The 19,659-nt window shown below is 32.8% G+C and overlaps 3 protein-coding genes and 1 pseudogene across 4 annotated transcripts in view; 2 read left to right on the forward strand and 2 right to left on the reverse strand.

The window, feature by feature from the left end:
* Positions 1 to 1,124: 1,124 nt before the first annotated feature.
* LOC120128667 lies at positions 1,125 to 2,594 on the reverse strand (annotated as a pseudogene).
* LOC120128943 (mini-chromosome maintenance complex-binding protein-like) overlaps positions 2,174 to 19,659 on the reverse strand; it is a 32,921-nt gene continuing 15,435 nt past the window's right edge. The window contains exons 14-15 of the mRNA XM_039146548.1: positions 14,417 to 14,429; positions 2,174 to 2,184 (exon numbers count right to left, since the gene is read on the reverse strand). The gene's annotated coding sequence lies outside the window, so the exon portion shown is untranslated. The remainder of the gene's footprint in view (positions 2,185 to 14,416; positions 14,430 to 19,659) is intronic.
* Positions 4,022 to 5,673, forward strand: LOC120128945 (cytochrome b-c1 complex subunit 8-like). Its single transcript, XM_039146549.1, has 2 exons — positions 4,022 to 4,267; positions 5,448 to 5,673. Exons 1-2 carry the CDS (start codon positions 4,098 to 4,100, stop codon positions 5,494 to 5,496), a joined length of 219 nt encoding a protein of 72 aa, XP_039002480.1. The 5' UTR covers positions 4,022 to 4,097; the 3' UTR covers positions 5,497 to 5,673.
* LOC120128942 (protein NETWORKED 4A-like) lies at positions 9,759 to 12,527 on the forward strand. 2 transcript variants are annotated; one of them, XM_039146545.1, is made up of 3 exons: positions 9,759 to 9,815; positions 10,355 to 10,460; positions 10,693 to 12,527. In XM_039146545.1, exons 2-3 carry the CDS (start codon positions 10,355 to 10,357, stop codon positions 12,390 to 12,392), a joined length of 1,806 nt encoding a protein of 601 aa, XP_039002476.1. In that variant the 5' UTR covers positions 9,759 to 9,815; the 3' UTR covers positions 12,393 to 12,527. The 2 variants fall into 2 exon arrangements, with proteins under 2 accessions (XP_039002476.1, XP_039002477.1); XM_039146546.1 differs by having other exon boundaries at positions 9,801 to 9,815; positions 10,351 to 10,460.

The raw sequence follows: 19,659 nt of genomic DNA on the forward strand, positions 1-19,659 counted from the left end.
AACATCGCTTTATTTTATTTTTATTCTTTTGTCTATTTGACCAATACCTTTTCGTCCTCTAACAGTGACTGAACATTCTGAAGCATACGATTTTCAAGTTACTGCAAGTAGAAAATGCTCCTCCAAACCACCAAAAGCTCTTTGGAGAAACTTCTCGACGATTCCAACAAACTCGCCGACCTTTTCCTCGTGGGGCAAGTGGCCGCAATTCTTAATTACTTCAAGCTCCGAATGAGGGATGACTCGCGACAGTCTCTCGGCATTCCAAGAAGGAACGATTCGATCGGTGTCACCCGTGACAATCAGAACTAAGTTTCATTGAGACAGTAAAGAGTGAAACCACATTCTGCCTATGCATATCAACAATAAAGCCACATAGCAGACTAAAGAAGTACAAGAATATAGGATCTGCGATACCAGTAGCATTTAGATATTCATTTTTGCTAATCCATTGGCTGATTCACGAATCTTTCACAGGGCGAACATTCTTTCGAGTTCTTAACAGCTAAAACATGGATTTAAAAGAGGCCTTTTCAATTCACCATCTTTCCTGATCTTTCCTATTCAAAGTTTATAATACAGAGCAAGAAATTAGTACCAGGGCAGGAGATTTCGTGCAGTCTTTTTGACAGCGGTGGCTACGTGTCAGACTCGCCTTTCAAAAGAATCGCTGCGGTGAATTCGACAAGAGCCTTATCCCCACCCTTAGTTCTCAGTGGCTGCATAAAAAATCCAGATTTAACCACTACAACTTAAAGGCAACAGAAAATAATAAACACCAGCCATCTAAGCATTCATCCATTAATAATAACAGTATAGAGCTTAGTGTGTATCTCCTTGGTATAGCCATCTATGATGTGTTCATTGACTTGTTTAGAATCATAAAACAATCATAAAACGCCATTCTTACAGCAGCGACACCGAATTTATCAATTATGATCCTTACCTACAAAGATGATAAATAGTTCGCTTTACAGCATACAACATATCAAATCGAAAAAAAGAAAAAACCTATTAAAAACCGCTTTGTTTAAGCAACAAATAGATGAGATAAACATCATGGTTAACACATAATTGCAGGGCAGTATCAGGTTGTTTGGTACTTGTAATTTGATTTGCAAGAATTAACAAAATCCACTTTCATTGGCAAAAGCCTCTAAGCAATTCAAGCAAGGCACATAGCAAAATTTATCCACACACAAAGTCAGTACCAGCATTACACCGAGAGCAGATCGAAGAACAGAAGAAAGTGCTTCTTATACAGAGAGTTGAGCATATTTGCCATCCAAGTCATCATTTGCATTATCGCTTGTGTGACATACTTGATAAATTTGAACAGCCTTTCAAAAACTCAAACCTCGGCTTTGGTAGATTATTTGAGTCTGATCCGTCGCCTTTAGTCTCGACAACCTCATGCTTAGGAATAGAACGAGTGGCAAATTTGCTGGGGCGACAAGGATCAAAGCAGCAACTCGTTCAGGAGCTTCAAAATATGCATCAACAGCTACAAGAGAACCAGCAGAGTGCCTGGTATGCAAAAATAAAAGAGGTATTAGTGGAACTTAGAGACAGAAACAATCTCTCCTGTACAATTTATACTATTAGTACATTTTCTCAAAAGAGACAAGGATCTAAGTTGAAGAAAAGGCTTTTGTATGAATGTATCAATGGAAAACAAGAAAACAAAGACGAGAAAGACACATATGGCATACCCCACCAGAATTGCTTTCTCTGCAACCAAGAAATCATTAAAGTACAAGGTAGCAAGCACAGAAAACGCCATGGAGTAAGGATTCAGAGGTTTCACATCATTAGCTTTGGTCCCAAAAGTGTCAAGTCTTGAAGTTAAGCCGAATGCGGGTCGATCAAAGGCAAGAACTTTGGAGCCTGTGAGGTTAGCCAAACGCTTCATAACTTTGTTCCATGAGAAAACAGAAGCTCCAAAACCGTGTAGAAGAATCATAGGAAGACCAAGCTTTAAGGAAGGTGTCTGTGTCTGTGTCTGGTCTTGGGCATTGGAGTTATCTGAAGAATGCAACTCTGGGTCATGAAGCTTGTGATGAATTTCAACCCCATGAAACTCACAAAAGCAGCTGTCTGGATCAGCTAAGAGTTTTGGATCCAACAGTTCATCTTGGTCAATGCCTGCTATTCTCTTCTTTCTCTCCTTCCTCCCAATATCCACTAATTCTCCTAAGAATTTCAATAGTATGGTTCGAGACTTTACTATACGTTAGATAAACTAAAATAAACTGATTTTGAGGAAACAACAGAACTGCTTAACGACATATTTTAAGAATATCGGTTTGAAGAAGCAGCAGCAGCAGCAAAAAGAGGGAAAAAGGAAGGAAATTAACGCACCTGATGAAGAGTATTCGGCGCCGGCGCCGGAGCCGGATCCAGAGAGAGAAAAGGCATGGGTGACGGTGGTCATAAGAGTTGCACGGCGGCGACTAGAATTGGGATGAAAGGAAACGTTATACGTTTGAAGACTATGGGTGTTTCTGGTGATGGCGATTCCATTCTGTAAATGCTGAAACTGGCACTGATACCGAAACAAGTATCCTCTTGCACTCATAATTGAGGGTATGGGATCAACGATCATGGCAGAAAAAAAAACATGAAATTCGAAGGTGATTTTTTTCAAGATTCAAAAGGTAAAAGCCATTTCCAGCATTGCTTGTCAGAAGTGCAGGATACCAAATCCGGAACAATACTGGTCCATGAGTCCATGCCTAAGAAGTACATCTCATTATTTTGAAAATGTGATTAAATTTATTTTAATATGTTAAAAAAAATTATTATTTTTATATACCTATTATTTAAAAAAAATTAAAATTTTAGACCTCATTTTTTTATTTCTTAATCCGTCGCTTCTTATTAGATTTGAGGATCAAACTTTTACACCACATTGTACCCTTCCATAAAAGTATAAAACATTCACTGCAAACAGTCTATCCTTCTTTATCTTTTGACTGACCAATAATATGATTATGAATTTGTCAAACTATAAATTTCATCGCTCAATTTTGATAAAATTTCTGTTTTAATCATTAAACTCTAAACAATTCGATTTGATAATTGAACTTTTCAAAAAAAAAAATTCCTATCATTCCGCCGTTAATTAACGGCATCTTGATTAGACATTTATTTTTTAAAATATGAGAATACCTCAAAACATTATTATTTTTCAATGAGAAAATACATAGTTTCAAACTCTCTTTAATTTTTGGATAGTATAGCATATTTTTTTAAATTTAAATAAATAAGAAATAAAGAATGAGAAATTAATTATATATCATGATTTTACGTTAATGAATAATATAAATTGAATAATATAATTGTTATCTTCTAATTTATTTTAAATTTATAAGATATCTTATATTTCATTTGTCATTGACGAATCAACCATTACCATCCACTATTTTCGTCTCCAGATTTTAGTGTTGATTATTTCATTATTCAATTATCGTAAACTAACAAACAAAGTGTCGAGAACGGGCGATGAATATGAATATATGTCACGAACGACAAATACGACAGACAAACAAAAGATGTTGTGAATTAGACTTTGTGACTCTTACGGTGAGAGGAAAAGATTTTATAACTATGGTACCGGCATGACATCCGAGACCCTTAAATGCAATTATAAATATGATAAAAGTTTAATATTTAGAGATTATTTTGAGAAATTAGGAATTGTAGAAATTTTTTAGATATTAAGGATTTTAATTCTTATTTTGAGAAAATAAAAGATAATTAAATTTTGTTTTTATATTAAATGTTTAAGAAACATTTAAAATAATAGGATAATAAAATATAAAACATATATTTTAAGTTTCTAAGCTAAAAACTCTAAACACCTAAATGGAAAAAAAAATTAAGCCTAAATTGATTACGGCTCTTCTGATTAAGTAGATACTGGGTCAAATTAAACCCCGTGATTTGTTTGGTTAACTAACCAAGGCCTATGCCCGAGCAAGCACCGCGCGGCTTTCCACTACAGTTTTCCCTATAATTTAAGAACTACGCCTCAAATTACATAATCGACGGTTAAAGAAGAGGAAAAACTTTGAGAAAAAGCCGAAAGCAAGGAAATGGGGAAACAGCCGGTGAAGATGAGGGCGGTGGTATACGCGTTGTCTCCGTTCCAGCAGAAGATAATGAGTGGGCTGTGGAAGGATCTGCCGGGCAAGATCTCCCACAAGGTCTCCGAGAATTGGATCAGCGCTACTCTTCTCCTCGCCCCTCTCGTTGGAACCTACACGTAGTTTCCCTTTCTATTTATATTAACAAAATACTATTATAATATAGTTATTATCCTTTTTAATTAGGGTTTCCTGCATATTTTTCGTTTCCTTTAATTGTGGATCTATCATCTATCTGTTCTGCCTGTTAGAGTTGCTTCTATTTGTTTGATGGATTTTATTGTTGATTTCGCCGTTTTTTCTTTCTTGTATTTGGAATTCAATCGTACCCAATTGCTCTTCATCATGAGGGTGAAACCAGTGTAAAGGATAAACGTCATTTATATCAGAATATTGTTATCAACTTAATGTTATCCCTATATGATTTATTTCCAACGTTGTCGACCTAGTTCATTTGTTTATATAGGTAAAATACTGTCTCTATTCTTGTTAGACTAACATCTTAAATCAGTACACTGTCAAATTTCGAACTTTTGATTTTAGGGTTTTATTGAATGGAGAAGATAGCTACACTCTGTTGCTTGATTTGCTTCTCATTTGGTTTAAACTTTAGACAATAGAAGAGTTAGATTTGAGACGTGTTGAGTTTGTCTAAAGCAGATGAAGTGACACTTGTTTTTGAGACTCAGGAACATGCCCTCTGTATACAGCTTAAGCAGCTTCCATCTAAATAAAATTTAACGGCTTAACATGTTAACTGCCTTCACGTTCTTTGACTGTTGGTTTTCTTCTCAAAGGAACCAGAGTGAAGAAAAAGGAAAAAGAAAAGCAGATTTAACATTGATACATCCGTAGATATGGTGAATTTGAGTGTGACAAAATTGTAAACTCTAACTTCTAGTTCTTGCCACTATATGTTGTAAATGATTATCTAGATTTGAGGTGTTACACTCTTGAAGCATAAGAAAGTAGTTTGTTGTTCTGAGTTCTATTTACATTCATCGTGAACATTTCTGCAAGCATAGAATTACATCTTGTTGTACTTTGTCAGGACTGACTGCTCCCTTCAAATGTCTTATTGTGTAGCGTGGAATGAGTTACCCTTGGTTGTTCAGGGCGACAGTTTTAACATCATCTCTTTGGCATATCTGCATGACATGAGAGTATTTTGTGATCAATGTTAACCTGTGTCGGAATTGGCATACATGCATAGATTTCACATTTTGCTATACACAATCTGAATTATTGATTTCATGTGTCTTCGTAGTCTATTTATGTGTTCTGTGCAACTGGGTGCAGATATGTCCAGAACTTCAAAGAAAAGGAGAAATTGGAACACAGGTATTGAAACCACAAGAAGCCTCAATTTTATGAGAATAACTCTGAGCTTTTTCATTTTAGACCCAACCTTTTGAGGTAGGGTGCAATGGTGACCAGTGTTCTTTGATTGGGATTTGACTAATATCCAACTGTTGAGTCGTGTTTTGTTATTGATATGGAATAAATGAATTTGGATCATTTTCGGTAAAATAAATGCGGATTGTTCTTCAACTGTGTGTATGTGTATCCATCCTGACTACTACTAGTCTCTTTGGTCGGGAGAAAGTTGAATAGAAAGTAATGGAACATTTCTATCTAATGATTGGGCTTAAACCTCAAATCATGTTTTCTATATCGTGTTAATTTTGTAGTAGTTGGAATAACATAGCAACTACGAACTATACTAAAATTGTTTTAATAGAATATATGTTCAGTTTGTAGAAAGCATAATAACAAAGATTAGGCTAATTTCTCCGTTCGGAAGACATATACAAGTTGCAACAACCAACTTGCAAAAGATAAGGCTGCAACTGATGAGAAGGGGGATGTTAATAATCAGGAAAAGAAGGTAGGGCAAGAGCATGTTTAATTCAATGGAAACAAAGAGAGATTCTGAAAAATGGATTGGACGTTGAAGGCATCCATCCATGCAGTAGGTGTTAAGCAACTCATCAGGTAATTATTTAAGCCGTGTTGTCCTTCTTACCAAAATCTATGGGATTATGCATATCAATTGGTTTTCTGTGAAGCTGGTATTGCCTTCGAGATGAACCTTGATTTAATAATTTATATAAATGCTCGATTTTAATCCCACTATTTTTTTTAAAAGAGTTACTTTACAATAAAATTAATATATATAAATAAATTAATCACTATCAACTCACCTAATATCACAAAATTTTATAGGATACAATAATGAGGGGGAAGATTTTTTTTTTAAAAAATACTTTTAAATAGGTAAATGGGTACTTGAGGTATTTAAAAATAATAATGCGTCTCTCGAGTTTTTTTTGTACTCAATGCGACTCAAATTTAGAAAAAGAATCCAATGTAATTCTTTAACCAATGTTTTCAGTCATTGACAATTACGATATTGATGTGACACTTCACAATGTTAATGTAGCGGTCCACGATGCTGACATGGCAGTCCACGGTGACTGATGACGTGGTAGATGGGCTAAATTGATTTTTTTCAAGTTCAAGGGCCAAATTAATATTTTTTAAAAAATCAAGGACTTATTTGATTTTAAAAAACAAAAATATTTTAAATTTAAAATATAAAAAAACCAACAAGTTAAATATACCAGTACCATTAATTATTAGTATTATTTATTAAATAAAATTTGGTTATATTTACTTTTAAAATATTATGATTTAATTTAATTTGTTATTTTATTTTTTATTAAAATATTATTATTTAATTTTAAATTACAAGTGCTTTAGGTACCTTTTTGCCAGTATTTTGTAAAATTAATAAAATATATAAAATTAGTTTAACTTTATACTAATTTAAGTGAATGACACATATATAATTGGAGAAATTAATGAAAATATAACATCTCAGAGATTCTCTTTTATTTGTTGAAGTGAACTAAATAAATAAAAAAATATTTAAAAATGATAAAAATAGGATTATCGAATCACCAAGTGTTCCTATGCCTTAGATAAAGCTAGAACAATCGCATGTCAACTAAAAGAGATCATTGCTGGTATTGAGCGCCACCAAAAATGACAAAACTAACTTTTGTAATTTCAATAAAAAATAATAATTAAATTGAATTGAATTATAATTTTTTAAAACTAAATATAACATATTTTTATTTAATTAATAATACTAATTATTAAGGTACTTTTATATTTAACTTCCTAATATTTTATATTTAAAATTTAAAATATTTGTATTTTTTGAAAAAAATCAAGCCCTTAAACTTAAAAAAAATAATTTAGCCCTCGATCTTGAAAAAACATAATTTAGTGCATTACTCATGTCACCAGTCATGTCACCAGCTATCGTAGACTGTCACGTCATCATTATAACGGTCAACGACAGAAATCGTTGATCAAAGGGATATATTGAGTTCATTCTATAAGTTCGAGGGCCACATTGAGTACAAAAAAAAATTCAAGAACTACATTAATTTTTTAGAAAAAGTAGAAGACCTCGTATACCCTTTTGCCTTTTAAATATACTAATTTATTTTAAATTTTTTTAAGTAAAATCTTCAAAACTAGTAGAATACAACATGTAGAATTTTTAAAAAATTAACAGTAATTATGATCAAGACACTTTAATAACATTAATAAACCCTTACTTTTATATTACGCCTAAAATATATGTTCAATGCAAATTGAGTGGAAGAGTCGCTAAACCCTCTGTTGTAAAGATTAGTTCAGTTTCATAATATTTATAAATGAATAATATTAAAAAAAGAACGTAATATTTTTATATCCACAAATAAAATAAATTAGATTGGATTTGATGATTCTACAATTTATCAAGAGGTTGGTTATTTGTAATCTTGTTGATCTTTCCTGATATGAACCTTTAAATTGAATTTAGATACGTGATTTTGCGTTCGTTAATAGTTTCTCATGACATTCGACTATAATTTATGGTTTCCGACGGCTTTTCAATAGCTTAATTTCTTTTTGTGGTTCATTTACATATGTAGTTAGATTTGTTCGTATCTATTTTTTCTTTGAGTCTTTTGGTTGGATTTTTAACATTTTCCATGTATGATTTTTATATGATCTAAAATAATTAGTTTCAAATTTATAAGAAAATATCCAAATTATATTTTTGATTTACGATAATATTCTTATTTTATTTTGGATATTTTTATTTTTTTAATAATACTGGAGATTACAGTTAAAAAAAGGTAAATCACATCATTTTCATTGAAATTTATTCTCTATCCTATTTTACTCAGAGTACTTTCAATTTTTCTAATTTACTCATTGAATTTTCGAATTCCTCCTATTTTGATCTGAATCATTTTATTATTATTTTTGTATGACATGTCATTTTTTTATTTAATAAAAAATAAGTGTAAATTATACCATTCCCCACTGAACTTTACTCTCTCTCATATTTTACTCATTGTACTTTATTTTTTTCTAATTTACTCACTGAACTTTCAAACTGCTCATATTTTGATTACTCTGTATTATATTATTATTTAATATAAAAATAACTTAAAATAAACAATAAAATAATATTTTATCATTATTAAATTTTAAAAGACTTAAAATAATCACCGCTCACTGTCGACCATCGAAATAAAAAATTATTTTTATATTAAATAATAATAAAAATGTCATGTTATACAAAATTAATAATAAAATAATTCAGAGTGATCAAAACAAAAACAATTTGAAAGTTCAGTGAGTAAATTAGAAAATTGAAAGTACTATGAGTAAAATAGAAAAGAGATTAAAGTTCAGTGAGAAATGATATATTTTACCCTAAAAATAATTTAAAATAAAAAATAATATTTTTATTATTAAATATAAAAAGATTTAAAATAATCACCCTCATAATAAAATTGTTTTATTTCAAATAATAATAAAAATGTTACATCATACGAAAATAATAAAAAATAATTCAGGATAATCAAAACAAGAACATTTCAAAAGTTCAATGAATTGAAAATATAGTGAATAAAATAAGAAAATGAGTAAAATTGAATGAAGTAATGATGAATTTTACCCTAATGAAATTAAAGTTGAAATTTCTCCACCTAGGATTCTTAAGGCCGAAGCCGATCCATTTGCCCATTTGCGGTTACAACTCGGAGACGGTTGTAATCATTTCCAAATGCTAAAAATCAAAATATCTCACCTGCTCCACCATACTTATATTTCCCGCCACTTTTCTATTTAAATTCCAATTTTGAATTCAAATTTATTTTAACGATAATTATTTAAAATAAAATATTTAATGGAGATATCGTTACTTGATTTAGGATATTAAAATTTAAATTCAATAAAATAATAATTTGTAGGCCCACACAAATGGGAATAAATAAATAAATAAATAAGTTTTATTTTATAGTTTGAAATTATTATTATTTTAAAAAAAAAGCAAGAGAAGAAAAGGAAGAGGGAAATTTGAAAGAGAAGGAAGCGGCAATAATGCATAATTAGAAAAGACCCCAAAACTGGTTGTCTTTGTAATTTCAATTGTTGATGAAATTATAGAGGGAAAGCCTTGTTCCCCTCTCCTTGTCCTTTCTCTCCATTTTATCACCAGTTGTTTGTTTATATCCTCTCCAATTACTTCAAAGCTATTCTCCAAGTGTAGTTTCACAACCCTCAATTCCCTTCTTCTTTCATTCTTTCACTAAGGTCTGTGAACATATTTGCCTTTTCGCCTGAATTTATGATCAATTACTACTTGTATGTTGGCATTCATATTCTTGTACTGATTCTCTGCATCAATCTGGTTTTGGATCCATATCTAGTTATTTTAAATCGAATTTTTGTGCTGATCATTTGTTTTTTTCCGTTCTTTCTTTCTAATTTTAGTTTAGAATTCTTTCTATTTCAGTTGCTCTCTTTGGATTTTTTTTTTTGGAACTTGAAATAGAGAATGCTAAAACAAGAACTGGGCATTGGGCAAGTTAGGCAAAAACTTAAGCTTGCAACTTCCATTTTTATCCATAGTGACAGTGGAAAATATTAATATTTTTTTAAAATCTAAAATTAACCATTCTTTACAACTAATTAATTCCTCCTAAATAAGTATATTAAACTATTTCTTTGTGTTGGCATCAACAATAGAATTGATCTGTTACTCTTCTTTTGGAACTTCTTTTCCTTTGTTGTCTTTACAAGTTCATTTTTGGGAAATCTTATACAGCGTTGCTTACATTGTTTGAAGACAGATGGAAGTAAATATGAACAAGGATGATTCGAAGAACATGAAATCGTGTTGGTGGAATAGTCATCTCAATCCAGAGAATTCTGAGTGGCTGGCAGAAAATTCCAAAGGTAAGCACCCTACTTTTGATGTTTTTGCATTTATGGTTAATTATTTAAGCAGCCTAGTTTTGAAATTCTTGATTTTATAGTTAATTATTTTTTCTTCTTGGTTTAAATCTCATATGTTAAGCATATCTTCAATTGGGTTGATTATAAATTCTTGTTGGTGCACTTGATATCCAATTTAACTATAATGTAGTGACCCCATAACTTGTAAATGATGTAAGATTCTTGGCTGCAGAGATGAACCAGAACGTTAAACAAATAATGAAATTGGTGGAAAACAATATTGAAGAGCACTATCAGATTAAATCTGAGGTGTTTGTCCAAGTTCAGGAACTCCGTCGCATTTATCAGTCTCTGGCTGAGCGCTATGATCATTTGACCGGTGAATTGCGCAAAAGTGTATCATCTGGCTTCCTAACTCAAGACCCTGATGGAGGTTTGAATCAAGACTTTCCAATGGTAACACCTGATAAAAAGATGGGTATACACAAGTCTGTTCAACAAGCTTCATCTTGCAGTTCTGGCGGTGGTAGTTCTGAACTGTCATTGAAGGAAGTGACTGAATCATCTTCATTCTCATCAGATTCTGAATCCGAATCTTTCAGCTCATCTATCAACATCTACCTTACTTCGGTGATGGATGCTGATAACGGTGTAGAGCATCATAAAGTAATTGAGCAAGAAAGTGAACTCCCAACAATGAAGGTGAAGATACAGGTGGATGATGAAGAGAATGCAGATGGTATTTCAAATATGGGGGGAAACAGAAGCTATGAAGAACTGAATGAAAGACTCGTCAAGTGTGAAGAAGAGCTAAGGAATTACAATCTAAAACTCCAGATTGCAGAAGAAGAGATTATCAGGTTGAATGCAGAGCTCAAGAAGAGTGAGTCTGTTTCTGTCCTTGCTGAGAACATGGCTGTTCAACTTGAATCATTGGAGAGAGACATTAAAATGAGGGAAGCTGATATTGAGTTGGAGAAGGGAAAGACACTTGAATTACAAACACATATAGTTGAGCTTGAAACTTATGTTTCAAACTCCAACACCAAAGCTTTGAGGTTGATGGAGGAGCTTGCTGGAAGTAAAGAAAAGATCAAGGCATCAGAGGAAGAGATTGCAATGTTGAAGCATGTGGCTCAAGAAGAGATAGCAACACTGAAAGCTCAACTGGACATAGAGAGGAGGCAGGTTGTGAACTTACAGGGGCAAACTTTGAGGTACAAAAATGATCTATCTAATCTTGGTCATGAAGTTGAGGAATTAAAAGGTGCATTATGCGATGTTCAGGATAATTTCTCAATGCAAAAAGCAAGTTTTCAGTCTGAAATTTTTGGTCTGTTAGAAAAAGAGACCCTCTTAGAGGCTAGACTCAAAGAATGGGAACTAAACGGGAGAACATTGGAGGAAAAAATAAAGCAATGTGAAACAAAGAAGATGGAAATGAAAGATTTGTATGATGCTCAAGAGACCATGTTGCAAGGTCAGATCAGTCAGCTGAGGGAAGAACTTAATGACAAAGGTGTACACTTAGAAGCTCTGAACAAGGACTTAGATAAATTGAAATTGAAATATGATATGCTCATGGCCGAGAAAGATGGAGTTACTGCAGAGGTAAACACTCTTGTAGCCGAGGCTCGTTCCCGAGATTTGCATATTCAGCAGATGGAGGAGCACCTACAACAATTAAGCAGGGAACATCTGCAGCTAATTTCAGGAACAAAACAAGCTAAGAATCTAGAAGATGAATTAAAATTGAAGATAAAGGACCTTGAGAAGGAAGTGGATAGGCAGAGAATGATGATCTTAGATGTAGCTGAGGAGAAAAGAGAGGCAATAAGACAGCTCTCTTTCACTCTGGAGCACTACAGGAGTGGTTATAAAGAATTTCAGGCTTTTCTCAAGCACAAACGGCATGCAGTTATGGCTTCATGAGTTTGATTGATTTGTGTATTAGTATAGTTACAAGTCTTGGATTGTCTTTCCCCCTCTTTTGTTGAATTTTCTTTTATGAACTTGTCAATTAGATAAAACTTTATTGTCTATGGGAAGTTTTGGGTGATTATATTGGTGATCGATCATTGACAACCTCATGAGCAAGAGCTTGAATAATTGAGCCAATGACATATAGAGATTGATCGTTTGGAATTCTCAAAGCATCAAACATAAAAGAGGAAAACTTGAAGAATGTCCAAAATAAATGAATGAGAAACGATTGGTAGTTATGATATCCTAGATGAATTTTGAATTTTGAATTCAAAATCAAAAACTATATATCAACATTGGTAGTTATGATATCCTTTACTAGAAAAAGGATTAAAACAAAACATTAGGTTTAATATGTTAAAATATGCATGAAAATTAAGAAAATCTAACAACAATAAAGTAAAAACGACAAGGAAGTGGTCAGAGGAGATACCACCGCCGCTGCCATTGATGAAAAACTTGGTGAAACCGCTCAACAAATTTGTAACTGCAGCTGAGAAAACTTGGGGGGACTGCTTAGTTAACTATTGTTATTGAATAATAAGATTTGTAAATTAAGAAGTGGTTTTGAATATAAAGTATCGATATTAGTATGAAAAGAGTAAGGAAATAGATAGAAAGAAAGAATTTTCATAGAATTTGTAAAGTTGAATAAAATTGATCCAATTGAATAAAATGAAAAGTTGAATGATTAAATTAAAAAATAATAAAATTATTATAAAAATAATTTGAAGTTATACATGTGTTCTACCTTAGTTGAGGAGTATATGTGTTCAAATTTGATTATAAAAATGGTGGAGTAATAGAAGAAACATAAAAATTATGGACAAAATCACAAAATGATTAATTTTAAATTTGATTCTCAAAATTTCAAAATTTCAATTTTGAATTCAATTTTAATTGACTCGAATAATTTTAAATTTATTTTTTAAAATTGAACCGAGTTTTATTTGCGGCTTAATACAATTGCAGATGCCTAAACTATATATCAAATTAACTTTTGATGCATAAAGAATTTTTTGTGAAAAGTAAGTCCCTAATATTCTTTTTGTTATAATTTTAGGTGCCCACCGTTAAAAAAAACCGTTAAGTGACACATGCCATGTTTATATTTTTTGATTTTTTATAAAATAAAATATTATATAAAAATATTTTTTAAAATATGGACGTAAAATGTGTCATTTAACAAATTTTTTTAAAGGTGAGCACGTAAAAGCATAACAGAAAAAACATTAGACACTTATTTTTAATGAAAAATTCTTTATACATAAAAATTAATTTGAAGTATAATTTAGGTACTAAAAAAAGTATATTTAGCTTTTATTTGCTCATGATATAAGAAAGGAGTTGAATAGGAATAGCTAAAGAAATGTGTTTGGCAGTTTCCTTTTAACGTTTACATGATTCTAAAGCATGTATGTTTGTATTAACGTGACAGCAATATTCTGTTTGTGGTGGAGGTTAGTTTGACTAAACTCATTTGCCGGTCATTGGAGGCAAACACAAGTGGATCCCGCTGTTGCTGCAGACCGCTGGGTGTACTGTTCACATACAAAACAATAAAAATTGAGATGTAAACCCCTAATGTTTCATAATCATATAAATTAATCCATTTAAATATACGGTTTTTTTAATAAATACGAGATAAATATAGAACGGTATCTATTTAAATACTTTCAATCATTTTAATGAACATTCATATCTCTATATATGTAGTGCTCGAACATGAGATTTTAAGAAATAACAACAAATCTTTTAATCATTAAAGTTGTTTACATGTTATCGCAAATTGGTATTTAGTCGCTTACATGTTATCGCAAATGGTGGAAATTATAAATCGAATATAAAATTAAAATATGATCAAATTATTGAAGTTTAATTAATTTGCTTCGAATTAATTATTTAAAGAAAATTCTTTGACTTGATAAAAAATCTTGAAATTTGTAATCCTCCGCCGGGAAAACTATCTCAACTATTTCTCATCCGTAAAAGAAAATTCTATCTCTGAGTTATTTAAAACATTGAATTATTATCAAAATTTTTGGATGAAATAAATTATAATTCATTTTTTTTGAAAACATAAATTATTAAAACAACATAAAATAAAATAACAAAAAAATAATAAAAAAGAAAAAAAATAAAAATTGTTATTTTAATATATACATAAAAGCGTTCGTAATTTCAAGTTCATATTCCGTTCGAATGTCGTATCGGATTACACCACTTCGATTAAGTGATGCTTTCCAAGCCCATTCTACAAATAACGTTCTTGAAACTATTCGAGTAACATATAAAAGATAAAGAAATGTATGAAAACAAATGCAATTTGAAATCTGTGAAATAAGTATTTACAACACATTGAGCTAATAATATTTACTTAATATAATACATATAATTGCATAATATGTAAAATATATATTCAATATTAAGGACTAGAATACAAACAAGAAAACATTACAGATTAAAATACAAACAATAAAATTAAGTTCATTCAGTGATTTAAGGGACCAAAATAACACTAACATAAACTTGAAGGACCTAACAACAATTATGAACAAATCAGAACCACAATCAACATTTTAAACAGATATAAGTACTAACAATGAAAATAACCCATAAATAATGCTAAGGACTAAAATAAACTAAACCAAAAAATATGTAAGGGAAAATAACAATTAAACCAAAATGCAACAATATGCAAAGCAATGACCAAAATGACAGATTTGCAAATATTGTAACCAGAGTCCAACATTAACGAAAATAACATAATACATAAGATGAGACTTAAAGACAAACATTTAAAAGACAAGTGTTCGGAACAAAATAACACAATATTTCATTCAATGACCGAAAGGTGAAATCACAAAGGCAGAGGAACTAAAAATGTGATTATCCAATGCGCTAAAATACAACCTACCCCTATCGAAACTACGTCTTTTCACGTATGATGTATATATATATATATATATATATATATATCTACCACTTAAGCCAAAACCACCATCGTTTTCTTTCTTCTTTTGGTTAATCTGTAAGATCAATTAATGAATTTCTTTCCATCTGTTCTTCTTCGCCATTTGGCTGATATTCATCTTATCCAGAATTTTCATTGTTTTTCAACCATCTGTTTGCAGACTGTGGATGATTTTTGCTTTACTGCGAAGCACAATTGACTGTCGCACAAGTAACAGAAAAAGTTCGATCACAGCAGGTTGGACTATATCTACAGATCTGGATGAATATGGGTAGTGGAACAACTCCTAGAGTTCGATTCGTTCGATGTCCGAAATGCCAATTGCTTCTTCCCGAAGTCGAAAACGTTCCGGTATACAAGTGTGATGGATGTGACAGTTCTTGCAGGTAAGAATCCATGAAAATATTAGAATTTGAATCTTAAACCTGGTGCTACTTGATAAAGGTCTTTCACATTGGTAGGGTATAATCATGGACTATGAAGGACTACCTTCTTGATTCTGCTCCTTATTTCAGTTTTTTCCTGTTCGAAGCTAAAAACCGAAGAGCCATGGTCGAAAGCATGTCCCTCTTGCAAGAAACAGGAGCTGCTGGTTCAGATAGATTGGTTCATGTGTCTGAAAATGGAGAATCTAGCAGCTCAACACCACAGAAGGTTCACTTGAGTCAAGAAAGTGGCTCTCAATCTGGGGATAAAAAACATCCGGAAATACCGATAACAAATGTGGAAAGCTTGAAGAAAACGGATCAAATGATGGGCAGGAAAATGGTAGTGGACAGTTACAGTTGGAATCTTCAGAAGATTGCAATGTTCAGCAGCAAGGAGTTTCCATTGAATGCTTTTCACCCACTGAACTTCATCATGAGAATGAGAAGTTGATGGTAGAAGAGGCAAATGGCAAAACATTGCAGTTAGAAGGTTCTTATTCGGAATCAAAGTCTAACAACAAAATCGATTCCAATATCAAAGACCGAAGATTCGACGACCCATATGCTGCAGGAGAGAGTAATTTAACTGTTACAGCTAGTGCAGCAGCAGGGGAAGTCATGTCATCAGATAATCTTTTCTCTTCTCCGATTGAACTTATGGAGCAACCTCAGAGAAGTGAAGATCGTGTGTTCGACCATGTAAACCCTACAGAGTCCTTCAAAACTTCGGATTTTGTCAGCCCTGGCTCGAAGCTCAGTGATCCTGATCTTGGATATTTGTCTAAATCCACTACCACACGAACCTCTCATGCTTATGATGGCAGTATCTCTTCTTATGATGGAATGGATGATCAATTCCTTGACCAGCAAATACATTCATTCAAGAATAATTATAAGGCTGGTAACTATCTTGTTCCCGAAGAAACGAAAAGAAAAGATAAGTTGCCTGCCAAAGGCTTGATGAATGGTAATGCAAGAAATTTCTCATCAAATTTGTCCAATATGAAGCGTTATAGCACAGAAAAATACAGCAAGTGGCATCGAGATGAAGCAGTAGAGCCAGTATTGCATCAGCGTCCACCCGGAAGCTGGACGAAACTAGTGAGAGATGAATATCCATTTCGACATCCTTTCGCTCAAAGGGCGTCCTTGCGTGGATACGAAAACGCCGGTACTTCACGTAGATTGCATGACGATTTCCCTGAGTACAGTGAACAAGAGAACATGAAACTGTTAAGAATGGTGCGTGAACTGCAGGATCAGATTAGCAAAACATGCAATCTGACTGGAAGAAAGACCAAGGGAAGAGCTTCCATTGATGTATCTTGGAGGCAAAAGCATTGTCCTACATACCACTATCCCCAGGAAGAATTTTTTTATCCTAGGCATGAGATTGACAACTCCTGTACATTCTTCCATCCTCAAAGGTGGCCGCGTTCAGAACAGTTGCCTCCGTAGATGTTTCGAAAAGCCCAAGGATAATGTAGTACCCTAGATCGATACGACACACAATCGATCGATTTAAGGTGCAACAGGGAACGACCGAAGTGGATAACCAACTTTAAACTTACTTTCTCATGCCTAAAAACGACCATTATAACCAACTATAAAATAAATTGAAATATAATAAAAATCTTTTCACTGAGGAGTTCCAAAATAAAATATTTACACTTCAATAATATTACAGACCAACTTGACCGAACTACAACTCAATTGTACAATAATATTTACAAATATACATGCCCAATAAAAAACGTTGAGACGTACTCTGAATTTGCACTGGGTCTGGACCTTAATCTATCTACTGCTTCCCAACTACTTGATCTACTAATCTATCCACAGAAACATAGCTCAGCGCCACACTAACGGCTAAAACATATGAACTGTAATTCATTGAAAGGCTTAAACATTCAAGTCTGTTGCTTTTCTATCTGGTCTACTAATCTGTTTTGTATTATTTTAGTGAGTATACCCGTATACTCATGCTCTATTCTATGGTAGACATCATGGTGCGACTGAGGGTTCTGCATCTCGGAGCTTACACACCCCTCTAGTCTACCAAGAATGTGGCCCCCAGAATCTCTGCATCGGACACCACACTCTCGACTAGCCCACTCCTTTAGTGTCAGACCTTGCGCCCAAACTAGTCAGCTTTAAGTGCCTTGCGCACTACCTAAGGATATCCGGATTGAATCTATACTTTCGACTCTGCTATCTTTTCTAAAGGAACTTGAGTGTCTTGATCGTTTTCCCGAGCATTCAAACAAGACTAGTCTTATTTCACCCTACTTTATTCTCGTTTCAACGTTTTAATTAAACATCATTAATGTTCTCACTTGAAGTCTTATGTGAGGAAATACTGAAGTGTTGGGTACCTTAATCTAATTCCCTTAAAAACTGACATTTTTGCCCAAAACAGACTGAAAGTATCGATACTAGCCCAAGAGTATCGATACTCATGCAAAAGTTTTGATACTTTATATAACTACCGATACTTTTAAACATTATGTTATGCCCAGTTTCAAAAACTTTCTAGGAGTTTCGAAACTATGACACAAAGTTTCGATACTCTTGAAAGAGTATCAATACTTCTACCCAGAAAACACGATTTTACCCAGAAATGATGAACAAGTATCGTTACTCTACCTGCAGAAGTCATATAACAAATATGAAAAACTCTATTTCTCAATCCCAAAGACTTTAGTGAGGTTCCCAAACATGCTTAAAGTTTTATTTGATCAACAGGGATTATAATAGAAGCTTATTAACATGCTTATAACATCAAATGAACAATATACCATGGAAATTGTTAAACATAGTTTAAACTTAACTTTCTAACACATCTTAACTTTCCATGATCTACACTTGGTATGAGAAAGCTATAAGTGTGTTATCTTATTGCCTTGCTGCTAAAACACCTCTTGAATCAACTAGGATTCACCTTCTCCTTACCTTTAGCCCTGGAACTTTCTCCCACCTCTTTAGTTAAACAAAAGTAAGAAAATAGGTTACTAAACCAACTAAGCTCTTAGATTAAAGTTTGAGGTACCCTAGATAACTCAAATACACTATAACCAAACTTGGATTCATGGATCCTCCTCAAGCCTTCATAAACCTATTTTGAAAACTAATTCTAAAACTTACATAATGGAACTTAAAACAAAGTTTAAACGATGGAGAGAAACATTTTTACCATGGCTAAACAAATCTAAGATTAGATTGCTTGAAATTTGGCTCTTGTAAGGAAGAAAAAATGAAAACTAATGGAAGGAAGAGGAAGAAGAGTGGGTGGGATATTAGGGGGTTGGTTTATGTGAATTGATATTAAAAGAGGGGAAAGATATCAGCTTTAGCAAAAAGGGTAAACTACACTTTAGATCCTTTTATTATTAACTTACTTTTAAAAACACCACTTTCTTAAAGCTATTGGGCCAACCTAAACCCAATACTCTTTTTAATTGATCCAAACTATCTTAAGAAGTCTAATGGGCTCAACTATCGGGTTTTGGGATAATCCGAACTACTGACCCGGGATTTAGGGTGTTACATCATCCTTATTATAAATGATAGAGCAATCACCCCTCTAGTCCTCATAGATATTTGGAGTCTGATTTTTCTAGTTGGAGCCATGAAATTATATCTGGTATTAGAGATCAAAAGTTAAAGAGGTATTCGAGAGACAAACATTACCTGATTAGGCGACATCGTCAGCCAACTACCGGTGGAGCACCATTTATAACTTGGTATCATTGCTTCAGACCACTGGAGCCGCCGGGTGATTTTCTACTTCCAAAACGAGGTTCCATCAGCTAAG

The sequence above is a fragment of the Hibiscus syriacus genome, unplaced genomic scaffold (assembly GCF_006381635.1).
Source record: "Hibiscus syriacus cultivar Baekdansim isolate YM2019G1 unplaced genomic scaffold, ASM638163v2 tig00110482_pilon, whole genome shotgun sequence".
Lineage (NCBI taxonomy): Eukaryota > Viridiplantae > Streptophyta > Magnoliopsida > Malvales > Malvaceae > Hibiscus > Hibiscus syriacus.

What these genes read in the sequence shown, in the direction of transcription:
- LOC120128942 (XM_039146545.1), top strand. Translation starts at nt 10,355, where the DNA reads ATGGAAGTAAATATGAACAAGGATGATTCGAAGAACATGAAATCGTGT. An exon ending in GCTGGCAGAAAATTCCAAAG is followed by an intron (nt 10,461 to 10,692) that starts GTAAGCACCCTA and finishes TCTTGGCTGCAG; the next exon opens with AGATGAACCAGAACGTTAAA.
- LOC120128945 (XM_039146549.1), top strand. Translation starts at nt 4,098, where the DNA reads ATGGGGAAACAGCCGGTGAAGATGAGGGCGGTGGTATACGCGTTGTCT. An exon ending in CCTCTCGTTGGAACCTACAC is followed by an intron (nt 4,268 to 5,447) that starts GTAGTTTCCCTT and finishes AACTGGGTGCAG; the next exon opens with ATATGTCCAGAACTTCAAAG.